The sequence below is a fragment of the Lissotriton helveticus genome, chromosome 11 (genome assembly GCF_964261635.1).
Source record: "Lissotriton helveticus chromosome 11, aLisHel1.1, whole genome shotgun sequence".
Taxonomy (NCBI): Eukaryota; Metazoa; Chordata; class Amphibia; order Caudata; family Salamandridae; genus Lissotriton; species Lissotriton helveticus.
In genome coordinates, this window is record NC_136072.1 from 15,426,577 (window position 1) to 15,453,963 (window position 27,387).

The 27,387-nt window shown below is 43.8% G+C and overlaps 1 protein-coding gene across 1 annotated transcript in view; it reads right to left on the minus strand.

Moving 5' to 3' along the window:
• LOC144791347 (uncharacterized) overlaps positions 1 to 27,387 on the minus strand; it is a 363,412-nt gene that overhangs the window by 137,191 nt on the left and 198,834 nt on the right. Inside the window, exons 55-65 of the mRNA XM_078666025.1 lie at positions 25,887 to 26,170; positions 25,515 to 25,789; positions 23,982 to 24,580; positions 14,103 to 14,679; positions 13,106 to 13,305; positions 12,636 to 13,016; positions 10,243 to 10,526; positions 9,140 to 9,411; positions 7,581 to 7,679; positions 5,255 to 5,353; positions 387 to 539 (exon numbers count right to left, since the gene is read on the minus strand). Of these exons, the coding sequence (XP_078522151.1) occupies positions 387 to 539; positions 5,255 to 5,353; positions 7,581 to 7,679; positions 9,140 to 9,411; positions 10,243 to 10,526; positions 12,636 to 13,016; positions 13,106 to 13,305; positions 14,103 to 14,679; positions 23,982 to 24,580; positions 25,515 to 25,789; positions 25,887 to 26,170 (3,223 nt within the window). The remainder of the gene's footprint in view (positions 1 to 386; positions 540 to 5,254; positions 5,354 to 7,580; positions 7,680 to 9,139; positions 9,412 to 10,242; positions 10,527 to 12,635; positions 13,017 to 13,105; positions 13,306 to 14,102; positions 14,680 to 23,981; positions 24,581 to 25,514; positions 25,790 to 25,886; positions 26,171 to 27,387) is intronic.

The following is a 27,387-nucleotide window of genomic DNA, read 5'->3' on the forward strand; positions in this document are numbered from 1 at the left end:
GATAGTCATGGCCTCCCTTCAAGACCACAGCAGGCATCTCACCATAGTTACATTTGCAAATTTGTTAGTGTACAATCTCTTGAGCTCAAGTTAATAGTTATAGGAATTCCAGTTGTAAATCAGAGTAAGAAGTCTTGTAAATGCACTCTTCAGTATATAAGAACAACACCATTGTACACTCCATTTCACAACCACATTTTCTACAGCACACATTTTGTATTGGCTTATTTAGGTATAATGAACAGTACCTTGGCATCAGAAAAGAGCTCTCCCACTCATTCAAAGGTTCATCAAAGCACTCATTTAAGCAGGTGAACTTTCATGAATTCCAAGTTTCATAATCATAAACAGTTGACATACAGATCAAACTTCTATTGTGCACCTACCTCCTGTGGTGTGGTCATACGAAGGGCCAGTAGATTGGGTTGGAGTCGACCCTCTGTTCCGTTTCCAGTCAAGTGTATCTGTCTTAGACTGTGTCCAGTTACAGAAGTCCTTGTCAAAGGAGCAGGACAAGGGACAATGTGATGGTGGGGTGCCTTCAGAAAAATAAAGAGGAAAGCTCTGCATAAAACACCAGTCAGAAGGGTCTGCACCTTTGTTTGATCACCCCATCACAATGCGTACTAACCGCCCACTTCCAATTGTACAAAAATCAGCACTTCTTTTACGATTATAAACTTTCAGTCAATATAGTAATAGTTAGCAGAAAGAAACAGACCCTACTGATAGTCAAAGGTAGTATATATAGAAAATAGAACATAACTAAATAGAGAATTATAGCCTTCATTTTTATTTTAATGGCATCATTTATTTATTTATTTATTTATTTCAAAGGTTTTATATAGCGCTGCTGGACCCAAGAGTATCAGAGCGCTTAACAGTGAAGGTGCAAAACAAAAACAATGAGGTAGAATAAAAACAAGCAAGAAAACGTTTCATTGTGGCAGAGAGTTCAGACATGGCTAATGTGGAGAAGCATGGAAATCGAAATTTAAAATGTGTATAAATAAAGAAGGAAAGGGGAGAGAGGGAAGAGGAGAGAGGGTGAGAAAGAGTAGGAAGGAGTATAATGGAGGAGGAAAGGGAGAGTATAATAGGGGAGAGAGAGAGGAGTGACCAGGGATGTTATCGTAGTGCTGGGTATCATGATGCTATGAACATGCATAGTGTCAGTGACATTAGGTCCCCCAGTATTTGTTGAGAAGCAGTATTTTAAGTTCTTTTTTGAAGAGATGGTAGGAGGGGTTGCAGCGGATATCCTTTGGGAGTGAGTTCCAGATTGTGGGAGCGTTACCCGAGAACGCGCAGGATTGGGTCTTCTGATATTTAAGTCTAGGTGGGATCAGGACAAGTGAGTTTGTGCTTCTCAGGGGTCTGGAACAACCTGCATTCTGAAGTTTTGTTGTAAGATAGGGAGGGGTGTTTTGGTGGAGAGCTTTATGCGTGATGCAGGCAATTTTGTAAGTGGATCTTCCTTCTATTGGTAGCCACTTGAGATTTTTGAGGATGGGGGAGATGTGATCAAATTTTCTGCAATCTGAGATGAGTCTCGCAGCAAGGTTAAGGACGGATTTAATTGGAGCAAGATGGACTTTAGGGGTGCCAGTCAAAGTGGCGTTGCCATAGTCGATCCTGGAGAGGACCAGTGATTGGACAACAAGTTTGAAATCTTCTGCTGGAATAAAAGGTTTACGTTTTTTGAGGTGGAGAAGGGTGAAAAGGGTGCTTTTGGATGCATTTTTAATGTGGGGTATGAGTTTGAGATTTTGGTCAATACTGATGCCAAGGGACTTAACAGTATTAGAGGTGGAGAGAGGGCAGTTTAGTGCTTTCATGTCATTTAACCAGAGTTGGATGGGCTGGGGATTGTTTTTGGGAGAGAAAATTATGATTTCTGTTTTTTTGGGGTTAAGTTTGAGATGGTTCAGATGGAACCAGGTTTGAATTTTGGTCAGTGTCTCATTTAGGTGAAGGATGTCTTTGTGAGATTTGATCTTGTAGTATAATTGGGTGTCATCAGCATAGAGATGGTAACTGATGTTAGAGTGTTTGAGGATGAGGGTGAGTGGTTCCATGAACAGGTTGAATAGGGTAGGGGAGAGGATGGAACCTTGAGGAACACCAAGAGAAACAGATTGGGGTTTGGAGAGGAAGTGGCTAAGTTTGATTTGTTGAGATCTGTTTTGCAGGAATGAGGAGAACCATTTGAATACCGTGCCATCCAAGCCGAATCTATCTTTGAGAGTGCTGAGAAGGGTGGGGTGGTGGACGGTATCAAATGCAGCTGAGAGGTCGAGAAGGATAAGTATTGAGGATTCTCCTTTGTCTAGGGAGCGATGAATGTCGTCTATGATATTAAGCATAGCAGTTTCTGTACTGTCTGCATCCCTTTCTAAAGCCGGACTGGAAGACATCAAGGAGGTTGAATGAGACAATATGTTTCTCTAGTTGCATTAGGACGCATTTTTCTAGGGCTTTGGAGAGGAAGGGAAGGTTAGAGATGGGACGAAGGTTGTTTGGATCATTGGGGTCAGCTGTGGTGTTTTTGGGAATAGGCGCGATTTGGCCAAGTTGAAGGGAAGCAGGAACACAGCCTGTGGAGAGAGAGGAGTTGATAATTTTAGTCCATATAGGGGCAATGGTAGATTTAAGTTCTTGCGCTAGTAAGGCGGGGAGACGATCTTTGGAGTGTGCAGACGGTTTGAGTTTGCCCATGATATTAGTGATCAAAGATTCGGATACTGGACTGAAATCGTTCCAAGAGGCATTGTTTTTAGCGGGGAGTTTGTTATATGAAAGGTGTTAGGCAGGGGTAGATCATGTGGGGAATCCGAGGTATCGGTCGAAGTGGAGGAACTGATCGACATAGAATTATGAGTGTTAGGAAGAGTGTGTAGGGTAGTGGTAGGATGGGGTGACAGAGGGAGGGAAGAGAAGGATAGTTTGATCATGTTGATTTTGTTCGTAAAGAAGCTAGCAATTTCTTCGCATTTGTCGGTGGAGGCTAATATTTTAGGAGGGCCAGTGGATGTTTGTTTTTTTACAATATTGAAGAGTTCTCTGATGCGGTTTCTGGCTTGATCAAGTTGAGATCGTAGAAAGGAGGCTTTTTCATTAAATATGTGTTTTTTGTACTGGGCTCGAGTAGTTCTAAGGATAGTCAGATTGTCAGCGTTTGGGTGGGATCTCCAGACCCTTTCAGAATGTCTTAGAGACCGTCTTTCATTATTTAGTTCGGAGTTGAACCAGGTCTTAGGGGGTATGTTTTTTTGTTGTTTAAGTTTGATAGGAGCAATTTTGTCTAGGGCTTGAAGAATAGAGTTGTTATAATGGTCGGTAAGGTCATTTGTGCTGTCAGAGAGAGGTGGTAAATCTAAGTGAGCTTTAATTGTTGTTTCGAGTTCGCCATGAGGAATACGGTGAAGGTTGCGTGTGAATTTTTTGGATAGTAAATCATTGGTCTGCAGGGAGAGAGGTTATTCCGGTGTGATGGGTGTGGTATGGCTACATTCCTTCACAGACTCTGCTTTGGATCAGAATAGAAGATTCTTAGATAAGCGAAGCGGCAAATAATCCTTGGTCAAGTTGAGAAAGAATTGAACTAGGAGGGGCTAAGGGATGAGAGACATGGTGTGGAGATGAATGAACTGCACTCTAGGGAGAAGAGATGAACTCCGGACCATACCAGGGTAAAGCCACCCTTTTAAATATCTATGTCAGCGACATTGCAGATGCACCGGAAGATCATTTTTACCCCGTGCAGACTAATTCCTCACATTCAAGTTTATAGAATTGTGATATAGCTTTAAAGAAAAGCAGACAACACTGATATCTACAACAGATACATTAACTAGTAAGAATGAGGTCGGATTAAAACAAATGACTAATACAAAAGTCACTAATTTAAAAATCATAATCCCTGACCATGACGGGCCTCAATCCTGAGAGCAGCATCTAAGCTGACCACAAATGATCAATTGAAGACGGATAAAGAAAATGCTACTTACCCAGTATGCATCTGTTCTTGGCGTATACAGCGGTAGAGACAAATGTGAAATACAATTTCTTACCTGGAAGGTAGCCTTCCTAATAGCCATCACTTCTCTAAGAAGAGTCGTGAGCTTCTGGCACTAACCATAGAGGAACCATTTTTGCAAATACATCAAAGAAAAGTGGTTCTTAGAACAAACCCCACATTCCCACCTAAAGTAATCTCTGCCTTTCATATCAACCAATCTGTTGAGTTGCCTGTGTTCTTCCCTCAACCAGATTCAGTGGCAGGACGTGCCCATCACACATTAGAGGTTAAAAGAGCATTACTTTACTACATAGAAAGAACACAACCTTTTAGGTAAATCAAACAACTCTTTGTTGCTTTTGCTCCACCACAAAAAGGCAATCCCATATCAAAATCAGGCATTGTAAGGTGGATAGTTACATGCATTCAATTATGCTACATCAAAGCTAAACGCACACAAACAATTTCCCCTAGAGGGCATTCTACACACAAACTAGGGGCTTCTATGGTATTCTTAGCAAACATACCCATAGCTGAAATCTGAAGCGCTGGAACATGGTCTACAATACACAGATTCACAAAACATTACTGTGTGGATGTGTTAGCAAAACAGCAAGCTAGTGTGGGCCAGGCAGTTTTACAAACACTATTTCAAACCACTGCAACAGCTACAGGTTGGCCACCGCTTCAGAAATAACTGCTTTATAGTCTATGCTAAAGCATATGATCTATAGCTCATATGCCTCGAACGGGAAATGGTACTTACCCAGTATGCATCTGTTCTTCGCATATAGTGCAGTAAAGTTATATGCACCCACCCGCCTCCCCGGATACCTTTTGCAGTGATATCTTACTTAGAGATAAGTTACATGGACATCTACCTTTACTACTTTACTAACTCCATCATCACCCTTTATGGCAAAACAATCTAAGGATGGAGTTGATGCCCATGCGCACTATCACCAAAAGGAGGAGCCACCTACTTTGTGACTACAAGACTTCTTCGAACAAAAACAAATTGCCAACATCCGGGCCCAACACCAGATGGCGATCTATGCTGAAGCATATGTTCTACTGCTCATATGCCTCGAACATCATCTTTCTCCTGGAAAGTATTGCCTTTCCTAAATGTTGATCGCAACAGAATCCATGCACAAGATAGTGCAGCAAAGATACATGATCATATTTAAAAATTCATGAAAAAGATGAATTAAGGTGAGGTCAGATGTTTACCTGAACTTGGAGGTGAGGTGGTGGAAATTGAAGGCGTTGTTCTGGTTGGGGTAGTGGGGGGCAGTGTGGATATAACGGGGGCATCAGTTGGAGGTCGGCCTACAAATGAAAAATGGTTTTATTTAATACTGATGTAGGAAATAGAAATGTAATGTTGTGAAGCTCATCACTGGTGAAGCTAAATATCTATTTGACAGATAAAGTGAGAAACAAAGGCTCCAAGTAAAGCAAGAAGGGGGTCAGGGGCATCACTGCTGAGTACAGCTCACTATCTCATTCTGGACATAAAGCCTCCACAATTTTTTTATTTTTTTTTCAGAGTTTTATATAGCGTGAACTAGACCCAAACCGAATGGGGTATCAGAGCGCTTTACATAACACCAGTTACGTTACATGAAGTCACACATTCATTTTAGGCACGGGGAGATTAAGTGATTTGCCTAGAATCACAGGAGGTTTTGGTGTCGTTACCGAGACTCGAACCCAGATCCTCAGGTACGAGGTCGAGCGCCCTAGCCGTTAGGCCAACTGATGTCTGCAGTGGGTGACTCATAAAAAAGAGGCACCTTACCCAGGCAGTCCTTACCTAACCTCTTCTTAGGCAGGACACAAAAATGATATGCCCATCCAACTACATCAAATGCTTTTTTCAGAGTCCAATGAAAAAGCCAACACTCAGGGGATACAGGGGTGGCTGCCTTCTTTTATAGATACCCCCAGTGATCCATAAATCTCATCTTATCAATATACCCAGGTTAACATCGGTACTAATAGGATCCTACCTGTGTTATAGAACTCACCAGGAAACTCACCCCCCCCTGGTGATCTGCATGCTGGCAAGGCAGAGAAACATCAGGCACCTCTTCAGTGATCTCTCACTCGAGGAGTGCCTGCCTCTCATCTGACAGAGTGGGGAGGTGTGAGGCTGAGAAAAGTATTGATTTTGGCCATTGCCTTATGTTCTGAGGTGTACAAGGAAATATAATAAGAGGCAAAGTGACCCGGTGTGTCAAAGCGATGAGTCAACATGCATCATATATAGGAGAGAGTCGCTCTGGTGTAACTTTGCAGCCAGACATGTGCCAGCGTTCTCCCATTGATCATACTGCCGCCAGCACAGCTTAACCAAACCTTTCTCAGCCACATTGGGAAAGTACATGTTTAAACATAGTTTAGCTACAACATACTGCCATTAATGAATTAATGCTATTCACCAAAAACAAACAGCTCAAATATGGCTTCCCTTTAAAGCCATGATACACACCAGGCATAGGGCTCATTGACTGGCTGGAGAAATTTGGTCATATATCCCCTTCTCTAATGCAACTCAGATGAATCCCCGTAACTGCCCGCAGTATCTTGAAGGACACTTACATCATCAACTAAACCACGCAAAGAGCCCTCATGCCAATCTGGCTGACAAGCTCAACATATCAATGGCTCTCAACACACTAACAAACAGGAGAGCACCAGACTGGAAACAAAAGTTGTAAAAAAATAACAAAACAAATCACCATAATTACCAGGACCAACGAACCCTCCCTCTAATTAGATGCCTGAAGACGAAACACCTTCAGAGAACAGCACATTGGATCGCTGCAGAAGAGCCGCCTCTAAACAGGAACTCAGGACCCCCTTTCATCTCCATTGTGGTTATGATCACTGATCCTACCAGTAACCAGGTATCGCTGTAGAGCTCGGTTGCCTCTGACTAGGTTTGTTCTATCAAAAGACCAACATACATCCATACACAGAGGGCTGTGACGCTGCTCTCCGAGGAGGCAGAATTTGAATGGGAAATATGGACAAAACACTTGAAGGCAATACAATCGCAATGCGATTGAAGACTTAGATGTTTGTTTTTATCCTTTCTAGTGATGTACTAACTGAGCTTGGGTGGCTGTTCGCAGATTCTGAGGAAATATTTTCACAGCTGGAAGTGTGACACCACTGTTCACGTGTAATATATTATTACAAGTGAGGAATGATATCATCATTTAAATGACATGCACAATCAAATGTTAGAACATACCTGTAAAAAGAAAAAAGAATACTTAAGATTATATATTACTGATTGTACTCCCATGTGATGTATACATCATATAATACAATTAAATCTCCAGTGATCCTACCTCTGTTAACTTGTTTGTATTTTATACAACATTTGTTTAATTATGTATAAATTCATGTATTTGACAGCATCAATGCTTTCCACGAAAGGTTCAGTTGCTGAAGCAAGCAAACTATAGTTTCAGCCACGTGAGACATTGAAGAGAACTGGAATTTCACTTATTATGATGGGATGGACTTGATGTCCTATATTTACCTGATTCTGTGGTTATTGTCGTACTGCCACTCATTCTGCTGGTAATTGTAGCAATGGAGTTGGTTGTGATTGTGGTAGTTGTGGTAGAAATATCCACATCTGTAATAAAAAAACATGTCAGTTCCAGTCCATTAATATGTTTACTCCACAAATCACACCATGCTCTATATATCACTCTTTGTATCTCGTAAAGAAACATATGTCTCTCTTTCAGGATTGGTTCCCAGGAATCCTCATCATTGGAAGAAAGGGCCATTCATATATCTAACTGAAGGCTCCTTTATAAGTTTGTTGAGAGCTAGCTAAAATACAACACACTTCAATTACAATATACAATATAAAAACAATTATACAATTCCTATAATTATTTTTTCATCAAACTTCTATATATTTTGTAGCTGCTAATGCCTTTAAAAAGAGCACACCTTGAACGTCATCATTTTGTCTTTGTTATTTGTTTGACATAATCCTTTCACATGTCTTCCCCCTTTCTATTTCATTAAATCAACACAGTATTGAGACTTCAGTGATAAAGCGTTTGTTCCATGTTAAACAGAATGCCTTTATCAGTACCCATTGCCTTGTATAGCTATTTCATATAATTAATTTCTTCTGTTGATATGTGAGGAGTTCTCCACCTTATCAATATATCTTAATGCAGTAAAATTGACCCAAATATAAAGAAGGAATTGGGGTACTTAGGAGAAATAAGAATAGCTTTAGGATTTCACATGAGTGTACAAGGAAATTCCCAAGTTATTTTTCTCACTTCATAAGATGATCATGAGGCTTGTTTTTCAACAAATAAACACATGGAATGGTAGAGAATAGCTGGTCTATCCCAACACGAGGTACAATGTGTAAGGAGTCCAAGCAACCCTTAATGGTTTACAGAGGCAAACATGAAAACACTAAATGCTCTCTTTCGTGGTAATGTGGGCGAACAGTTTAGGCTTACCAGAGGGTACTGATAAGCATTTGTTGTTCTCACAGAGGCAATAAATGAGATACACACTCCAGAATAAATCCAAGACAAATTTAGAAAAATAAGTCGTATTTTTATATACATTTTGATATCAAGAACTTCCTTCAGGATACTCGCAGGGTCACTGTTTTGATTGCAATGCCTAGGCATCCTTGCGGGGTCAGTGCTGTGCCTTGGAATGCTTATGATGTCTCTGTGGTGTTCAGGGATCAACACTTCCATGGAGTCTTGTAGGGTGTGTACCATGCCTAGGAATGCTTGCGGGCCGAGGCAGTATCCAGGTTTGGTTGCATGGTCTCCACAGCACCTAGGCTTGCGTGGGAGATCAATACAGTGCACACGCATGCTCACATGGTCAGTGTGCAAATCAATTTCTTGTCTGCTTTTCCTCGGGCACTTTACAGAGTTTAATGTTTGGGTCATTTGCTTTCTGGAAGCAGACGCCACAGTGAAGTGAAATGACTCCTAATATATATCCTAAACACCATATATTCTTCTATATTTGAAATAAAACAAATAGCGTAAAAAGTATATATTAAACATGCATAAAATGATTAAACTAAGAATAACTTACCACAGACGGTCCCCTTCCTCCAGTCTCCCAGGTGTACTCCGGCCACTTCACAGGCTGACGCGTAGGAGCCCAGGGCTTGGCAGAGTTGCTCAGAGCTCCCTCCATTGGCGCACACGTCATAGACACAGCTCTCAAAGTATGAGTGAGGTGGTATAAGCGCATGGCAGGGAGCGAAGGGGCCAGTTCCTGTAGTTAGGATCTTGCACTGCTCTCTGTACACTTGTTCCAAGGATGGTGAGCACACTATGGGTGGGATTATCGTAGAACTGCAACTAATGGACACACAAGGATGCATCAGTAATTGTGGCAATGCAAGAGGGACTTTCCGGAAAAGGTTATAAATATTGGCCAATGAGCAATTATGTAGAAATAGACAAGTCTTTCACTTAACAAAGTTATCATGTATGTGGAACAGCTATCCACCTATCGGAACATTACATCAGTACGACAGTCCTAAAGTGCATGAGTATTTGATACCACACAGGTCCCTTCTTCAGGAAAAGACCTTCATGAATGCCATGTACTACAACGTGCACATCATTGTGCTTCATTTGCGCATTCGAAGTAATACCAGATGCTCCAACAGCAAAGGATCACCTTCATTATGTAAACAAAAACATAACACATCTCATCTAACTTCCTGTTATTACTATAGTAAATCCACCTTACAAATGTATTGTAGGTAAATAGGAGTGGATATAGTTGTTTCGAGTAAATTTTGCAAATGCTATGAAAATGTTTGCAAAGTTAAAAATTATGAATATTTACACTTTGCAAAATGTGTGTGCAAATTATAACTTTTGCACCAGACATGGCACATAGTAAAGATTTTGCATATATTTTCATCTTGCTGTGTTTTATTACAGTGAACATCATCTCACAAAGTGGTAAAAATTATCTTGCAATGTACAGAACAACTTTAAAAATATGACAGCAAATCTAATCTCAGAAATTGTGCACACTTTTCTAAAGTGCAAAGCTTGGAAACATCACTAATCTGTGTCAGTGTGAAGAAACTTTGGATGACCACAGTCGTTTGTCATATTGTATTCTCGGGGTCTTCTCTTTTGCTAACACTTAGTGTCATCTGAGAAGGTACTTACTTCCATTCATCATCAGGCACCCTCCAGCTGTTTCCAAAGTCGTTGACGTCTTGAACCACGGCGCCACCTGGTTTCATGAAGTCATCTTTCTTGTTGTCATTGTAGGTCCCACACAATCCACACAACTTGTCTTTGTGGTATTCCTTCACTATGACAAAGAGCTCGTGGTCGCCATTAAACTGAAGCTCGAGTCCAAAGTCTGTGGTCACCACGACGTAGGAGCCAGCAAGTGATATGTTCACTCCCGAAATATAGGCTGGTACATTGACCAATACGTGATCGATCTAATGGGAAAATTAAAAAATAAAACATTAAACCAGCTTGGGACGAGGGTGGTTTACTGCTTAACATTGATGGGTCAGTGCAGAATAAGATCAGACAGTCTGTCTTGGTGCTAAGAGCAGCCAGTGTGTCTTGGTGCTAAGAGCAAGCAGTGTGTCTTGGTGATAAGAGCAGGATGTGTGTCTAGGGTATAAGATCATTCAGTGTCTTAGGGTCAGAGGGAGATAAGGACTTACATTTCAAGCATGGAGTATTTTCCAGAGTCAAGAAGTGGAGCTTTGGGGTATGTGTCCTACCTCAAAAGTGCACAATGTTATGGTCTCTTTAGAAGTGACAGCACAGGAGGCTAGGACATTGACAAGGCATCTGAGGAGAGTGTTGTTGCTACCCGGGGTTAGTAAGTAAGTGTGGCTTCTGGGCAGGAAGCAGAAACCTCGGATAGAATGATAGGGGATGACGGAGGGTTGAGGCACTGTTCAGCTAATGATACAGAAGATGTGTGAATATCAGTAACAACCCAGTCTTTTTTAAGGAGTCTATTAAGGAACTCAAGTGAGAATCTCTTGAGTGATTTAACTGGCTAGTTTGGGGGGGGCAGCACAAGGAACAAGAGAAACTTCTTCAAATTAACTATTTGTCAAACCTACTCTCCTAAAACCATTTCCACCTCTAAATCCTGGTGTGTAAGAAACAAACACCAAATGACTTATCTGACTTTTACTTATGCCCATAGTGAACGTGTGCAAGTGTCATTGTTGTCAACTGCCCCAGATGGGATTGATTCTGGGTTTACACCACCCACCTGTGTAATCTGAAAAGCATCACAGCAGCACTGATATGTAGGTTTCGGAGGGCTAACTTGTTGGACTAAAACCATTTTGATTCACAAGATGCTCTTTCTGCTATTAGGTAAGTGTGTCTTGTTAACTAGGCTGATAATGTGAAGAATTGCAACACCTTTGTATTGTGCCAGATGTGCATTTGTTAGCAGTAACATCCCTGAATGTGCTTTACTGCAAGATTGACAAAACTGACAGTGTGTTAAACAGCATGTTTGGGTGTCTTGGCTGAAGAATCTGGGGCAGAATCCACTTTGTGAACTTGTAATATATAACGGAATTCAAATTAATTTGGAAACTTAAATTTGTGGCCCAACACTGGAACTAGTGTTTCAAAAAGACGTTAAATTTCTGCTTCATGAACAGGGAAATATCTGACCAGTTCTAGCATCACACCACAGCTGACTGCAGTTGGCCGTCCCAGTCCCTCAAATTATGGAAGTAATTGTAGCATCCAGGAAGAACATATTCAACTTCTGGTGAAGTTAGGACATTTCTGACCACTGGAAGATCAGATTAATGGGGGAAGCTACTAAGAAAAGCAGGACATTCGTAGGCTCATTTGTCCCACTTTGAAGTTTGTTTTCACAGCAATGTTTGAGGCATCTGTGGACCGCAGACACCCGATATCTCACTTCATGGCCACCTGTGTGCTGTGGCTCTCAGACATGACGTACAATAAGATTTTTAAACCAGTAACGTATAGTATTACGAGTTCCCTGCGTAGAAGGGATCTCAAATCTTAAGGTGGACCAGCAGGTACAGCAAATGTATTTCCATTACTGTTGAATGCGAGGCTGGTTACCATGCTGGTAAATTGAAGGATTCCATTTTACAAGGGATAGTTCCCATAAGGGAAAAGACAAATGTCCCTGATGCTTAGGGATTTTTCTGTTTGTGTAACAAGGGCATTACAACATTTTCTTTCCTGGCACCACCTGATCTCCGGTGGCACTCATGAGAAAACGTTAATTGGTGATGATTGTTGGAACTAAATATTTCAGGGTGAACACGACTGTAACCGGAGCGCTTAGAGAACATTGATGAACTGCCAAGGGTTTACATTTCGAAAGCAGACTGAAGCTTCACCGATAGAAACTTAACAGTTCCTTCACCTCTAAAGGAACCATGAGTTTGATGGATGGATGGATGAATTTAATTAAAAAAAATCTTTTTAGTATTAGTGCAGTGGTCATGGTGCAGTAGAAAATAATGAAATTACCACAGAGTAACAAAGGCAACAATTACAAATCAAAATTAAAGTTTACTCACATAAACCAGTCTGTTCTTCCTCAGGGCGATGTGATTGCCATCCACAGTGAGTGCTACGGAGTTCAGGGCGGTCCAGCTTGGGCTGCCGCGGTGCTCATTGCGGGTGGTAACACTGAATCTGGTGGAGGAGTTTCCACAGGTCTCGGTGACGGTGTAGTTACAGGATCCCTGGAAATGGTGAAGTGTTCCATCGAATGTTGTGTAGTGGGGGTCTCCATAGATGTGGCAGGTGGCAGTGCTAGCCGTCTGACAACTCCAGTAACCATTGTGAATCTTACAGATTTCATTGTGAGTGCAGGATGAGGCATTGCATTGCATGTTGTTGTTCCCCATGCATTTGCATGTGCTTTCACAGTTCTCTTCCACGAAGCTCTCTCCTTTCTGCAAGAGAAGCATGTTCATGAAATTAATAGAATTGTTACCTTAGTCATAGGAACACATTGTTTGTGGGCACTGGACACGGTACTCACATTGTAGTAATGGTTGTTGTACCAACAGCCGCAGTCAGAAACAGCAACACAGGATGCCCCGCTCAGTACGAACCCTTCATCACACTCGCAACCCTCAACGCAAGGCTTGGAGCAGTTCCGAAGGACTGGATCGAGGCACGTAGCAGGGCAGGCAGTCATACAGGCATTATAGTGGCTGTTGGGATCATCACAAGGGATATCTGAAAGAAGACAATGAAATAACATCGATTAACCGGTGGTATCACCAGAAGTCTTCATAGGAGGGAACATTAGATGCATGCTGTGTGTTATAATAAGTTAATGCTCTAGTCTGCTGCCACTGTACTACCTCGTGTTGCTCTATTGTGTATGTTATGCAGCAGCATTACCACTTGGGATTTCATCATTGCAGGATTCTGTTCAGCAGGAATTTCTGCTGCTCTGGCTCTGGTACATCATCCTCTGCTTCGCTGAATTAATTTGGCGATAAATTCAAACAACAAATAAAAAAAGTTTGATGCACGAAAGTCATACATTAAGTGTGACGTGCAATGCATAATGCTCATTGGTAGGACTCATTTTGTGTTTGCGAATTATTAAACTGTAAGTCAGCAGCAACCACCAACTAATAAAGTACCCTCCTGCCCTGCTCTGTAACTCCTGGACAACCTCCAAGTAGACAAAAGACTCCCCGCCTCCAGGATGGCCTTCTGCATGGCTTTGAAGGCCCCCTAGTAAGATGTGCAGTTGGAGACACCATGGAATCATGGTTTGTCCAAAAATATAAAAACATACATTCAACATTTTCCTGCTGAAAAAGCTGATGTACCCAATGTCAATCCGCAAGGGTCTCCACTCCCCCCTTTTTTGGGCCCGTTCAGGTATCTCAGGTGTTAGAGAGGAAGCCACTGGTTGGGCTTAGCTCACAAAGTAAATACACATCTAAATCAATAAATGAATACATTATTAGTTGACTGAGGTTTGCATCTTAATTGTTACTTTCCAGCAAAATACTTACTGCAGAAGGTGGAGTTTCGCCAAGGAGCGATCGGGACTCCCGCATGTTGACAAGCGTCAGCATAGGCCTGCAGCGCCATACACAATGTCATGCTATCACCGTCCAAATGACACAGATCGAACACACAGCTCTCCAGATAGTCATCAGGATTGATCACTGAGTTACACAATGCAAAGGGCCCATTTGGGTTTTTTATCTCTTCACAGAGGCGCGTGTATTGTTGTTCTTTTGCAGGGTCGCAATCGGGGCCAGGTGTGGGAGGAATCTGTGTTGGGTGTGGGCCACAATTGGGGTCATCGTCAGGGACCTGCCAGCTGTTTCCGAGCTGGTTGGTGCTCTGGGCTTGTTGTCCATTGGGCATCATATAATCATCCTGTCTATGGTTGTTGAAGTTTCCACACATGCCACAGGTCTTGTTGAAGTAAGTGATTGGGACCTTCACCTCCACAGTGTGGTCAGTGTCGTACATAACCGTCAGATGGAAATCTGTCTCAAGAACGATGTATCGCCCACTCCTCGCTACTGTCACTGATCCTTCTGCCAGGGTGACGGGCAAGGTTTGCCATACTGAGTTCACCTGGGAATAACAAGCAAACAGGACATCTAATGAGAAACATCGTAAGGTATGTGTACAACCCTCCGCAGAAAGACTTCAGAAAGAGACTCAAGACCTGGCTCTTCGACAGAGACACAGTGCCCAGACACCCCTCGGGATGACAATGTTGCATTTTACAAATACTGTTGATTGATTGATGCATTATCTAATCCAAATAAATCCAAAAATATTCCACTTAGTAAGTGACACTGATGTTTAGAAGTTTTTGTATAGGTAATACACACACAGTGCTTAGAAAGTAAATGCAATAGGAGGGAAAATTATGAGAGACACATTTATATCTAAAAAAGAAGAACATTTAAATTCAGATAGATAACTAATAATAAATGAATATAGAAAAGGTTACATTTTAATTAGCCCAAAAGGAACAATGAGAGAAAAGACACTCATGTCCAATCAAATTCCTATTTTTTATTTTTGGCTTCACAAAATTTTTACTAATGCAAAGCGGCCGAAATGTACAAAAGTCGTAACACTTTCAACCCAGCTTGGCAGATTTACTTCAAACCAACAAAAACACACATTTAGAGTAAAGTTCTATTTGATTTTAGGTTTGGTGAAAATATGTTCAGCGCTTTGTCCTGAATGCGCAAGATTTCCCATTAAATTAAAATAGGAAAGGAATATGCTACTTACCAGTATGCATCTGTTCTTGGCATGTAGGGCTGCTGACATTTATATCTATGCATAGATCGCCGCCTAGTGTTGGGTCCGGATGATTGCACATTATTGTCCTGGAAGAGTCTTCGCAGTATCACGAGATAGGTGGCTCCTCCCTTGGACTACAGTGCGCATGGGCATCCTCTCCATCTTCAGATTGTTTTTCGCCATTGTGGCAGAGATGGAGTGTAACACAGTAATTGATGACCATGCCTGAGAATGATTCTGAGTGCTACAGCTGCGACAGGCACCGGGAAGGAGGGCGGGCGATATAAATGTCAGCAGCCCTACATGCCAAGAACAGATGCATACTGGTAAGTAGCATATTCCGTTCAAGGCATGTGGGCTGCTAAATTTATATCTATGCATAGAATAAATAGCAGTATCCTCTTTAGCGGCGGTTGCCCGTTCCAGCTGCGGCAGTCTGAAAGAGAGTTCTGAGAACAGCCTGACCTACAGCAGCTTGCTGTTTGGAGTGTACATCCAGGCAGTAGTGTTTGGTGAATGTGTGTATGGTGGTCCATGTGGCTGCTCTACATATATCCTCTAGAGGAATGTTACCTAGGAAAGCCATGGATGCCCCTAACTTGCGTGTGGAATGCGCTCTTGGGGGAACTGTTAATGTGCTTTTTGCTTTTTGATAACAGATTTGTATGCACTTAACGATCCATCTGGCTATACCTCACTTTGAAATGGGGTTGCCTTTGTGTTGTGGAGAGAAGGCAACAAACAGTTGCTTAGTCTTCCTGAAATCCTTTGTCCTGTCTATGTAATACAGGAGAGCTCTTTTGACATCTAGAGTGTGCAGTGCTCTGTCTGCAACCGAGTCTGGATTTGGGAAGAAAACGGGCAGTTCTATAGTTTGGTTAATGTGGAACTGCGACACCACCTTAGGCATGAATTTCGGGTTGGTACGCAGCACCACCCGATTAGCATGAATTTGTATGAATGGCTCTTGGAAAGTTAGGGCTTGAAGCTCACTAACTCTCCTTAGCGATGTGATTGCCACTAGAAAAGCCACTTTCCATGTTAGAAACTGTATCTCACAAGAGTGAAGAGGTTCAAAGGGTGGTCCCATTAGTCTGGTGAGAACTATGTTTAGATTCCAGACAGGTGAAGGAGGGTGTCTGGGAGGAATCACTCTTTTGAGTCCTTCCATAAAAGCTTTAATGGCCGGCACTCTAAAAAGAGAAAGATGCTGTCTGTTCTGAAGATAAGCTGCCATTGCGGCCAAATGAATCCTAATGGAACTATATGTCAGATTACATTTGTATAGGTGCAACAAAGAACATATAATGTTTTGCGTGGATGCATCTAGCGGATTTATGTCATTAGTAGAACAGTAAATGACAAATAACTTCCATTTGGCCGCGTAGCATGCCCTGGTTGTAGGCCGCCTAGCCTCCTTGATGATGTCCATACAGAAAGGGGGCAAGTTGAGATAGCCAAACTCTATGACCTCAGGAGCCATATCGCAAGGTTTAACTGTTGCGGATCTGGGTGCTGAATGTCTCCACGGTTCTGAGTGAGGAGACTGGGCTTGAGGTGCAGCCCTTGGTGAGGCACCACTGAAAGTTCTAGGAACGTGGTGTACCACGCTTGCCGTGCCCACGTTGGAGCAACTAGGATGAGCGTCATCGAGTGTTGCTTCAGCTTGCGTGCCACTAGCGGTATGAGTGGTGCTGGAGGAAAAGCGTACGCAAATCTGCCTGACCAGTTCATCCATGTCGCATTGCCCTGAGACTGCGGGTGTGGGAACCTGGCGGCGAAGGTTTGGCATTTTGCGTTTTCCTTTGTGGCGAATAGGTCTATTTCCGGATGACCCCACTGCTGGAAATATGGTTGTAGCACTGAGTGATGGATCTCCCACTCGTGCATCTGGTGGCTGTGCCTGCTGAGCAGGTCCGCCATCTGGTTGTCTTTGCCTGGGAGATGTTCCGCCATGAGAAACATGTTCCTTTGAATGGCCCACTTCCACATGCTCTGGGCTAGATGAGACAGCTGTGGAGAGTGCGTGCCCCCCTGCTTATGGATGTAATACATGGCAGTCATGTTGTCCGTCTGGATCAGCACGACTTTGTTGCACAGATGCAGCCTGAAGGCCTAAATTGCCATGAAAATTGCCATGAGCTCCAACAGGTTAATGTGCATCTTTTGCTGCTGCGCCGTCCATAGTCCCTGCACTGTATAATGGAGGACATGCGCTCCCCAACCCTGGAGAGATGCGTCCGTTGTCAGCACTATCTGTGGTACAGGCTCTTAGAACGGTCGTCCCCTGCAAAGGTTTTGTGTGTTCCACCAATGCAGAGAGTTGTATGCACGACCGGTCACCAACACTAGGTGTTTTAGATGCCCTTGAGCCTGGTTCCACTGTAGTGCCAGGCATTCCTGAAGCGGACGCATGTGTAGCCTTGCGTGAGGGATAAAGATGCAGGAGGCCATCATACCTATTAGCCGCAGGAAAACCTGAGCTGGGAGCGAGTGTTGTGGCTTGAATTTCTGAATGAGCAATTGCATGCTGTTGACTCTGGCTGCGTTTGGGTGCGCTGTCGCTGTTAGAGTGTTGAGTGTCGCACCCAAGTATTGTTGCACATGTGCGGGTTGAAGGTGTGATTTTGGATAATTGAGCGAAAATCCTAGACTGTGTAGGAGGTGAATTGTGCGCGACATGTGGCTGGCACATTGCTGGGCTGACTTTGCTTGAACAAGCCAGTCGTACAGATAAGGATAGACGTGGATGTGTTGTCTCCGAAGGTGCGCCGCCACTGTTGCTAAGCACTTTGTGATCACCCTGGGGGCAGTAGTGACCCCGAAAGGCAGGACCTTGAACTGGTAATGATGGTTGTTTATGGTGAACCTGAGATATTTCCTGTGTCCTGGGGAACGGGAATGTGGAAATATGCGTCTTTTAGGTCTAGGGTTGCTAGGAAGTCTCCCAGACTGAGCAATGGTAGAACTTGTTGTAAAGTCAGCATGTGAAAATGTTCTGACAAGATGTACTGGTTGAGGGGTCTGAGGTCTAGAATGGGCCTGAGAGACCCGTCCTTTTTTGGGATTAAGAAGTACAGAGAGTACACCCCTGTACCCTGCTGATTTAAAGGCACGAGCTCTATGGCCCCTTTTTGCAGCATGCAGAGGACTTCTTGCTGCAATAAGTGCATGTGCTCTGCGGACATAGGACGGTGCCTTGGGGGTATGTTGGGTGGAGTGGAGGTTAGTTCTAGACAATAGCCGTGTTGTATAATGTCTCTCACCCACCTGTCTGTGGTTATGCCTTCCCAGACTGGCAGGAACTGCTGGAGTCTTCCCCCGACTGGTGTTATATGGTCGGGGGGCAGTGACACAAGACGTCACTGTTTATTGGTGGCGGAGGACCTGGTATTATTATTTCCGCGTCCTCTGCCTTTGGTGCTGTTCCCACGATAGCCACCCCTATTGTTTTTGTTATAGGTGGTTTGCGAGCCCCCTCTGTTGTATTGGGCTTGCTGTGATGCTTGACCTCTGGAGGCTCCCCTGTTACCGGGGCGATGAAAGGAACTGCCCCTGAACTGTTGTGATTGCAGAGCCCCCATGGATTTTGCTGTCTCAGTGTCTTTTTTAATTTTCTCAAGGGTTGTGTCTACATCAGGGCCAAAGAGAAAATCAGGGTTAACCAGCTGGTTGAGTAAAGTAGTTTGTATCTCCGGCTTAAAACCAGAGATGCGTAGCCAGGCATGCCTTCTAAGCATCACACTTGTGTTTATGGCCCTAGCTGCCGTGTCTGCTGCATCTAGCGCACACTTGATGGACGCATTGGAAATTAATTTCCCCTCCTGTATCAGCATTTCTGCTCCCTCCTTATAAGTCTCAGGCAGGTGTTGTAGTAGCTGCTCTAACGTGTCGTAATGAGCCCTATCATATCTGGCTAATAGGGCTTGTGTGTTGGAGATCCTCCAAATATTTGCTGCTTGAGCCGCTACTCGCTTGCCAGATGCTTCAAAGATTTTGGATTCTTTGTCTGGAGGGGGAGCATCACTACTGGTTTGAGAGTTTGCCCTTTTACGAGCATTAGCTACTACGAGGGAGTCCAACGGAAGCTGGCCTTTGATGTACGTAGGGTCCACAGGAGCAGGCCGGTACTTCTTTTCAATCCTTGGGTTTACAACCCGTGCCCTTGTGGTCTCCTTGAAGATGTCAGTAGCGTGTTTAAGGACACCTTTTAGCATAGGCAATGATTTTACTGATCTTTCTGAAGTTAAGAAAGTATTAAACAAAAAAATCTTCCTCTACTGGGTCAGCATGCATGTCCACATAATGGTTTTTGGCTGCCCTTTTAATCAAAGCGTTAAACGCAGCAGTATCTTCAGTAGGCGAGGGTTTGATGGTATAGGACTGAGGGTCAGGTGTGGTCTGTGGCTCACTAGGGTCAACAGGGTCAGTCCAGGTCTGCTGTTCATCCTGATCTGTGTCAGCAGGATAATTGAACTCATCCCCATTGTATCCCTCCCCTATATCTTCATAGGTGCGTGTGGGTGAATAGGAATAGTCTTGTTCATAGGAGTCCACAGGCTCAGAAAGAACGGGTGAGGTTGTTGAGTCTCTCTTTCTTTTCAGAGGGATCTTGTATGACTCCAAAGTTCTTTCAGGAGCTATTTTCCGTTTATAAATGGTGAGTCTACCTGTATCCGAGTCGATGAACAGTTTTGTTTGATTGTCACAGGAGGGTGGTTGGAAAATGACCTCCTCTTCAGTGGACTGACGCCTGGAAACTGCCGACACTTTCTTGGTAGTGTCGGTGCTTTTGTGTGGCTCGACGGTTTTTGGTCGAGCGGTTGGGGGCAGTCCATATTTAATAGGTTGTGAAAGCAGTGGAGACGAGCCGACTGTTTTTGAGGGTGTCGCCGTCTTCGATCCGACCAACTTTTTAGGATCACTTGGCTGCTTGTGGACTTGCGTCGATTCGAGCTGTCGGTGTGCAACAGGTACGCCTTTTTGCTTCGACGCGACGTGCTCTTTCGGGTCGGGTGTACTGTTCGACTCGAAAGCCATGCTGGATATCGGCGCCAAGGCTGGAAGTTTCGGATCGACAGTCTTCCTAGCCTTTATTCCTTTGCCAGTGTCGCCAACTTTGGGCGTCGGCGTCAACAGCGTCAGCGCGATGTGCTTGACGGCAGAGACAGGCTTCGGCGTCCCGTGTTTTGGGTCGACGCCCCCTTGTGACCCCGAAGGGTTAACGACACTATTAGATGGTGTCGGATCCGACGAATCCAAAGCTGTCGATCCGAGGACTGACGTAAGCAGTTTCGGTTTCGATACAGTTCCTGTCGGTTCCGGTTTCGATTTTGCAGTCTAAAGTGGCTGATGGCCCGATGGCTCTGTAGAAGTATTCTTAGCCGGGCTTGGACGCGGGGCTATAGAATGCGGGTAAAGATCTTGGCTAAGGCCTTCCGGCGATGCCTCGACCCGAGCCATGGATTGTATAGTGTTAGTATCGGGCCCCGCGATTGCGGATGGGCCTTGCTCATCGCTTGAGTCGTCATCGACTGCTCTGATGGCGTCTGCATCATCTCCTACCTCGACGATGTCTTCTTTATGGACGTAGTCTTGTTCTTCGTCCACACTATATTGTGAGTCGTGCTCCGATGCGGGGTCCGACTGCCGGTCTGGATCCTCTTGATCGGCGCCCTCGATGACGTCTGCCTCGAAGATATCTTCTGGGTCTGGCGCCGTTTGCTGGGCCGACTGCCTCGCGGCGCGTCAAAGCCGAAGTGTTTTTTTCGACCGGAACTTGGAACAGGCCATGCAGCTGGCCTTGTCGTGGTCCGGGGATAGGCACTTGTTGCACACCGGGCGCACATCGATGTGAGGGTATTTGGAGTTGCAGACGGGGCATCTCTTGAACGGGCTCCGTTCCATCGTCGACGCTCGTCGGGGCCTAGCTGTCGAAGGCAATACGGCTTTCGACGTCCTGTTCGAAGAACTGGATGAAGTATTGAGCACCAAACGAGAGACAATACCGACGCCTCTAAGGCCTTTTGGCCTTGCGAAAAGTAGTTAAAGTATATTCCGAACTGGAGTCGAGAAGGTACATCCGAACCCAATGGCGGAAAAAACAATCTGAAGATGGAGAAGATGCCCATGCGCACTGTAGTGCAAGGGAGGAGCCACCTATCTCGTGATACTTCGAAGACTCTTCCAGGACAACAATGTGCAATCATCCGGACCCAACACTAGGCGGCGATCTATGCATAGATATAAATTCAGCAGCCCACATGCCTCAAACACATATCTACATCCAACTCCCACTGCCCTTTGACCTCTTTTCTGCATGAAAATGTGGCATGCCTGGCCTTAGCAGACTATGCTATGTTATTTCTAATATTTAGTGCAGATTCATTGATGGTGTCAAAAGTTGCAGACAAATCAAAGATGCCTTTTCAAAGAACGTATGGCTGAGCTATAACATCCCACAAACGGACACCCACACACATGCACACCCCCCCACACATGCACCCAACCGCCCCCACTCTCCCTCCCACACACACACACACAGATATAGTTAGGTCAGAGCTTCCATACAAAGAACATTTTTTGTTTTTTTGTAACTATGCATATGTTTGACAAATCTGTACGAACCTTTATCAAGACAAAGTTCATCCACCCCAGCTCATTCATTAACATTTTTTATGGGTATATGTCATGCAGGGTTCAAGAAAAGAGGAGTGTCCCAAAACATTGATCTCCCATGTTAATTCCCATGGGAAACTTTGTTATCCAATACAGCGTAAACACCTAAACTGAATAACTCTAAATGTGGCAGAAAGTCAGAATCCTACAAAGAAAGCTTACTTTTTGAGGTTTTGTGTAAATCTTGACACTTATGTTTGAGAAATTAGCATTTAAGAGGGGCTCATTTTGGCCCTGAGGGCGTTAGGTATATCTGGATCCTTTTTGTTTAGATATGATCTGATTGGTCAATTTAAAGGAGACTAGTCAATCCCGATTGGCTGGCCATAACATGAGTAATACATTGTTGCAGCACTTACAGGATTACAAAGGCATGTCCTCACATCCTGAAAATGAATTGAAAGCATAAATAAGAGTCATGACGAGCACACCATGTATCCCAGGGGCATGTGGAAATCATGCGTGTTAATAGTTTTCTGTCAAACATGGGGCCCGATTCACAGAATGAATTTAAGACTAAATCCTAAACTTACTACTATTTGGTATTCACAGAATGCACTTACTACTTTCGGGATTCACAGAATAAACTTACTACTTTCGGTATTCACAGAATAGATTTAAGACTACTAACTCTAAGTCCGAACTCGGGCTGTAAATTCCGGCCCAGAGGCGGAGCTTCTGGCTTGGGGGCGGAGCTTCCGGCCCGGAGGCGGAGCTTGCGGCTTGGAGGCGGAGCTTCCGACTCGGAGGTGGGGATTTTTGCCATGCTGAAATCTCCAACTCTGGAACGCATGCTCCGACTCCGGGCCGGAAGCTCCGCCTCCGGGCCAGAAGCTCCGCCTCCGGGCTGCAAGCTCCGCCCCTAAGCCGGAAGCTCCGCCTCCGGGCCGGAATTTACGGCCCGAGTTTGGATTTAGAGTTAGTAGTCTTAAATCTATTCTGTGAATACCGAAAGTAGTAAGTTTATTCTGTGAATCCCGAAAGTAGTACGTTCACTCTGTGAATCCCGAAAGTAGTACGTGCATTCTGTGAATACCAAATAGTAGTAAGTTTAGGATTTAGTCTTAAGTTCATTCTGTGAATCGGGCCCCTGGTTCTTAAAATCCCAGCTGAGGATCTACATTAGTCAGACTGTAAAAAAATCACTAGTGATCCTTTTTGTGACCCTCAAAACCTGGCATTACCTACAATGCATTTCAATGGAGACCATGTCCCTGAGTCCAGTTATGGCTGCAACAACAAGATGTCCATGTTGTTTTCAGCCAATGAATGGGGTGGGTCTATTTGGTACTGCTCATCCCAACACCTCACCACCACATGGCTGTTGGGGCCAGGGTGTGCTAAACTTCTCTGTATTGTTTAACAACATTTCCTGTGGGAATTATCAAGGAAAATCAATGTTTTGGGACTTCCCTTATTCTTGGCCCATGCTTCACAAATCACGGCAACACTTTTTTTTTTGTGAGTTTTATAGAGCGCGAACTAGACCCAAAGACATCAGATATCAGAGCGCTTTACATAGCACCAGTTTTGTTACATGAGGATATATTCATTTTTGTTAGGCACCGGAACATTAAGTGATTTGCCCAGAATCAAAGGATGTTAAGCGTTGTTGCCGAGACTCGAACCCAGTTCCCCAGCTTCGACGTCCACCGCTCTAGCCGTAAGGCTACATCCTCTCCTCTGTACTTTCCAGGAAGAAGCTGAGGTAGATTAACTTTTTTGTCAGAAGATTTAGTACAGATTAATCAAACTATGCCAAAGTTATTAGTGAAACAAAAAACACAATTTATATGGACCTAGCTATAACTACACACTAGTGACCATCCCTGTGTAAGATATATATATATATTTTTTTTTTTAAACTGAAAATGGTAAACTAATTCCTAAATTATTTTGAACAAAATACTGCAGATCAGGAGAACTTAATTGCTTACCAGTACTCGATCGCGATTATTTTTGATGATCTGTACTTGTTGCCCATACATGTGGACAATGACCTTCTGCACATAGGACACTGACGGGTTCCCGCGATGCTCGTTCTTGGCTTCTACATTGAAATATGGCAGCGACGTGGAGTTGGTGCAGAGTTTGGCCAATGTGTAGGTGCAGAGGCCCATGAAGGGATGGTTCTGATTGTCAAAGGTGCTGTAATGAGGGTCATTGTGGACTCTACAGATGCCGTAAGTGTAGGGGATACAGCCGGGCTTCCCATTAGAAATCCCGCAATACTGGTCCTTCCCACATGTATCATTAATGCAGGTCAAACTGGCCCCTTGGGATGGACAGCGGCATTTTTTGGAGCAGGTGTCATCGGCCCAGTGTTCAGATCCAACCGGATAGTGTTTTCCATCCTCCCAACATCCGCACTGAGTGCTGGGGACACACTTGTCGTGGTAGAGGAGATACCCACTGTCACAAACACAGCCTTCAATGCATGGACTGTCGCAGTTGGAAGGTGAGTTGGGAGACACGCAGGTACCTGGGCAGGCGGTGCCACACTGCTCAAGGTGACTGTTGGCGCCGCAGTGGATTGCTATCAAAAGAGGACAGTATGGTATGTAAATTAACTACAACTATATAATTACTTGTTTACTGAAAAATAATGATTACATGGTGATTTACACTCATCATGGGCAATGTTACATGTTAAGATAATGAGAAGTATTACGTGGTATTAAAGAATAAGGACATGTACATGTTTATTCACAAGATTTGTGCTTACAAACTGTAAAGTCTTAAACATTTAACAAATACCCAAACAAGGACATCGTAAACTGTGGAAAGGAGGTTCTAAACCCTCGCAATACCTCTGAGTGAGAATATTTTAAATCAGAATACAAGACATTAGGTATCGACTTAAAACTGTTTTTGAATGAAGCTGATATTTCCTAAGTGTCCTATGGTCTCCTCCTAAAATGTAATTCCACAGTTGGAATTAGACCTAACTATAAAATGTAATTCTTTATGTGACCGTCAGTATATAGAAGACCCTTTACAAGTTATTAATCCTACTAGCCTTTTTTATCAATCATTCCCAATGGTACATCCTTTATCCAGAACTTTAACAGGCTTTTAAGAATGTGGTTCACAATTTGCTTATTCAGCTTAACAATTATAATTTGTGGAACTCTAAAATAAATACCAAATTAAATACTGAAGACTGGAATTTGTTTTCACTTTCTCCTCCACTGAGAATGTACTCAAAAGTTGATGAAAAGGAGCTATACTTTAAAAATACGTGTGATAACATCCTTTGTGGGATGTGCAATCTCATTAGCAATACTAGACACCAGCTACAACAGTGGTACCTATAATGTCCTAGCCAACAAGTAAATACTATTGAAACATGCATAATTAAGATAATTGGATTTATTTTTACTCTGTTGCACAGGAGCTCTGGTCTTAAAAATAGAATGTAACCTTTCCTATTTTGTCTAAAACCGAAGAGAGCTGGTCTTGCTACTTACGACAGAATGTGGCGTTCCTCCATGGCTGGATCGTAACCCCCTCGGCTTGGCAGGCATCGGCATAAGATTGAAGGCTCCTACACAGGGCGTTAGGGTCCATTTGCAATTCACACAAGTCATACACACAATTATTTAGGTAGTGCAATGGGTTCAGCACATTGTGGCACTGCTGGAATGGTCCAGAAGTGTCAGTGATGATGCCACAGAAGGTGTTGCTTTCTATGGTGTGCCAGTCCTCTTTTGTACAGTTTGGCTCACTGGGTCCTGTAACACATCTATGAAAGTACAATGACACGTGGGCATGTTTCTGTTAGTGTACAGATATTAGATATACTTTAATAATTTAAAACAGCTTCTAGAATAAATACCAACCTGGTGTCATTGTCCACCTGCCAGCTGTTGCCCAGACTGCTGGAATCTGCCTCCAGACCTCCATCAGGGTTCATGAAGTCATCCGCGGGGTCGCCGTTGTAGTTGCCACACATGCCGCAAACCTTCTCCTTATAGAAGTCGAGAAGTGTCACCTCCACTCTGTGTACTCCATCGAACCTCACCGTCAGCCCAAAGTCCGTAGTAACAAGGGCGTACTGTCCACTGAATGAGACTTGCAGTCCTGGATGCACTGTTATTGGTAAAATCTTTGAAACTCCATCGACCTAATAACCAACATTTAGTTTAGATATTATACAATTAGAAAAAATAAAACTATTCCTACACACTCCATACAATGCTAAATTAATACTACACCAAGGAAATCACAATTTACCATTATTACCAGTTTGTTCAACATAATTTGCGTCAAATGTGGAACTGCTAATATGAAAACGAGGATTGTCAAAAACACTACGTCTGGCTTAAATAGACCACCACATGCAAACACAGATTTACATAAATCATTAACATGCATTGGAGACACAAATGCTGTACATCACATTAAAGCCTCCTTCATTGACTTTGCCAATGCTGGTCGGTAGTAGTAAAAAGAACTAAAAGTGACACTGTGATGACGAAGTTTACTATTCATATATAAAGTAGACCTACATGGAATTTCAATGGAATATCTTCCTTGAAGTTGAAAATATACATCAACCAGACAATGGCATTAGGTGAGTGGGTGGGACAGTAATACTCTTCTGGGTTCAGTCCAAGCCCACTCCATTTATTTTGAAAGAATAGGCATCAACACGCTTTGATGACAGCCGGCCCACCAGTATCTGCACTGTGAGAATATCAACGATTCTCCCCCTCATGTCTGACCAGTGGGGTGGTGAAGGTCCAAACTCATACAGTGTTTGATATCTACTGAAGCTCAGGCTGTGACGTGGTGACAGTTCAGCCTGTGTAGTGGGTTATGATGGCTGTAGTGTGGCTGATGATAACGAGGTCTGTCCATTGGGTGATGACACTCTAGCTCAGTACAGTGCTGTGATAATGGTTGAGACCTGGACAATGGGATTAAGGCAGCCCATGTGCAAACCCTCAGAGATGACCCCGAAGACCTATGAAGTGGCTGATGAATGCCCAGGAGGCAAAGGTAGGGGATGCCATTCCAGGCATTGTACATTGGAGAGGGGAGTTCCAGACTGACTATTGGTGGTGGCAGCACCAACCACTCACAGTGGTTGAGGAACACCCAGGATCCGTACAGTGCTTGAAGACAGCTCAGTCTAAGACAGTGGCTGATGACAACCGAACACCGCCAGTGGGTGATGATAACTGAACACCGCCAGTGGGTAAAGTTAAGTGAGCACCGCCAGTGGGTGATGATAACTGAGAACCACCAGTGGGTGATGACAACTGAGCACCGCCAGTGGGTAAAGTTAAGTGAGCACCGCCAGTGGGTGATGATGACTGAGCACCGCCAGTGAGTGAT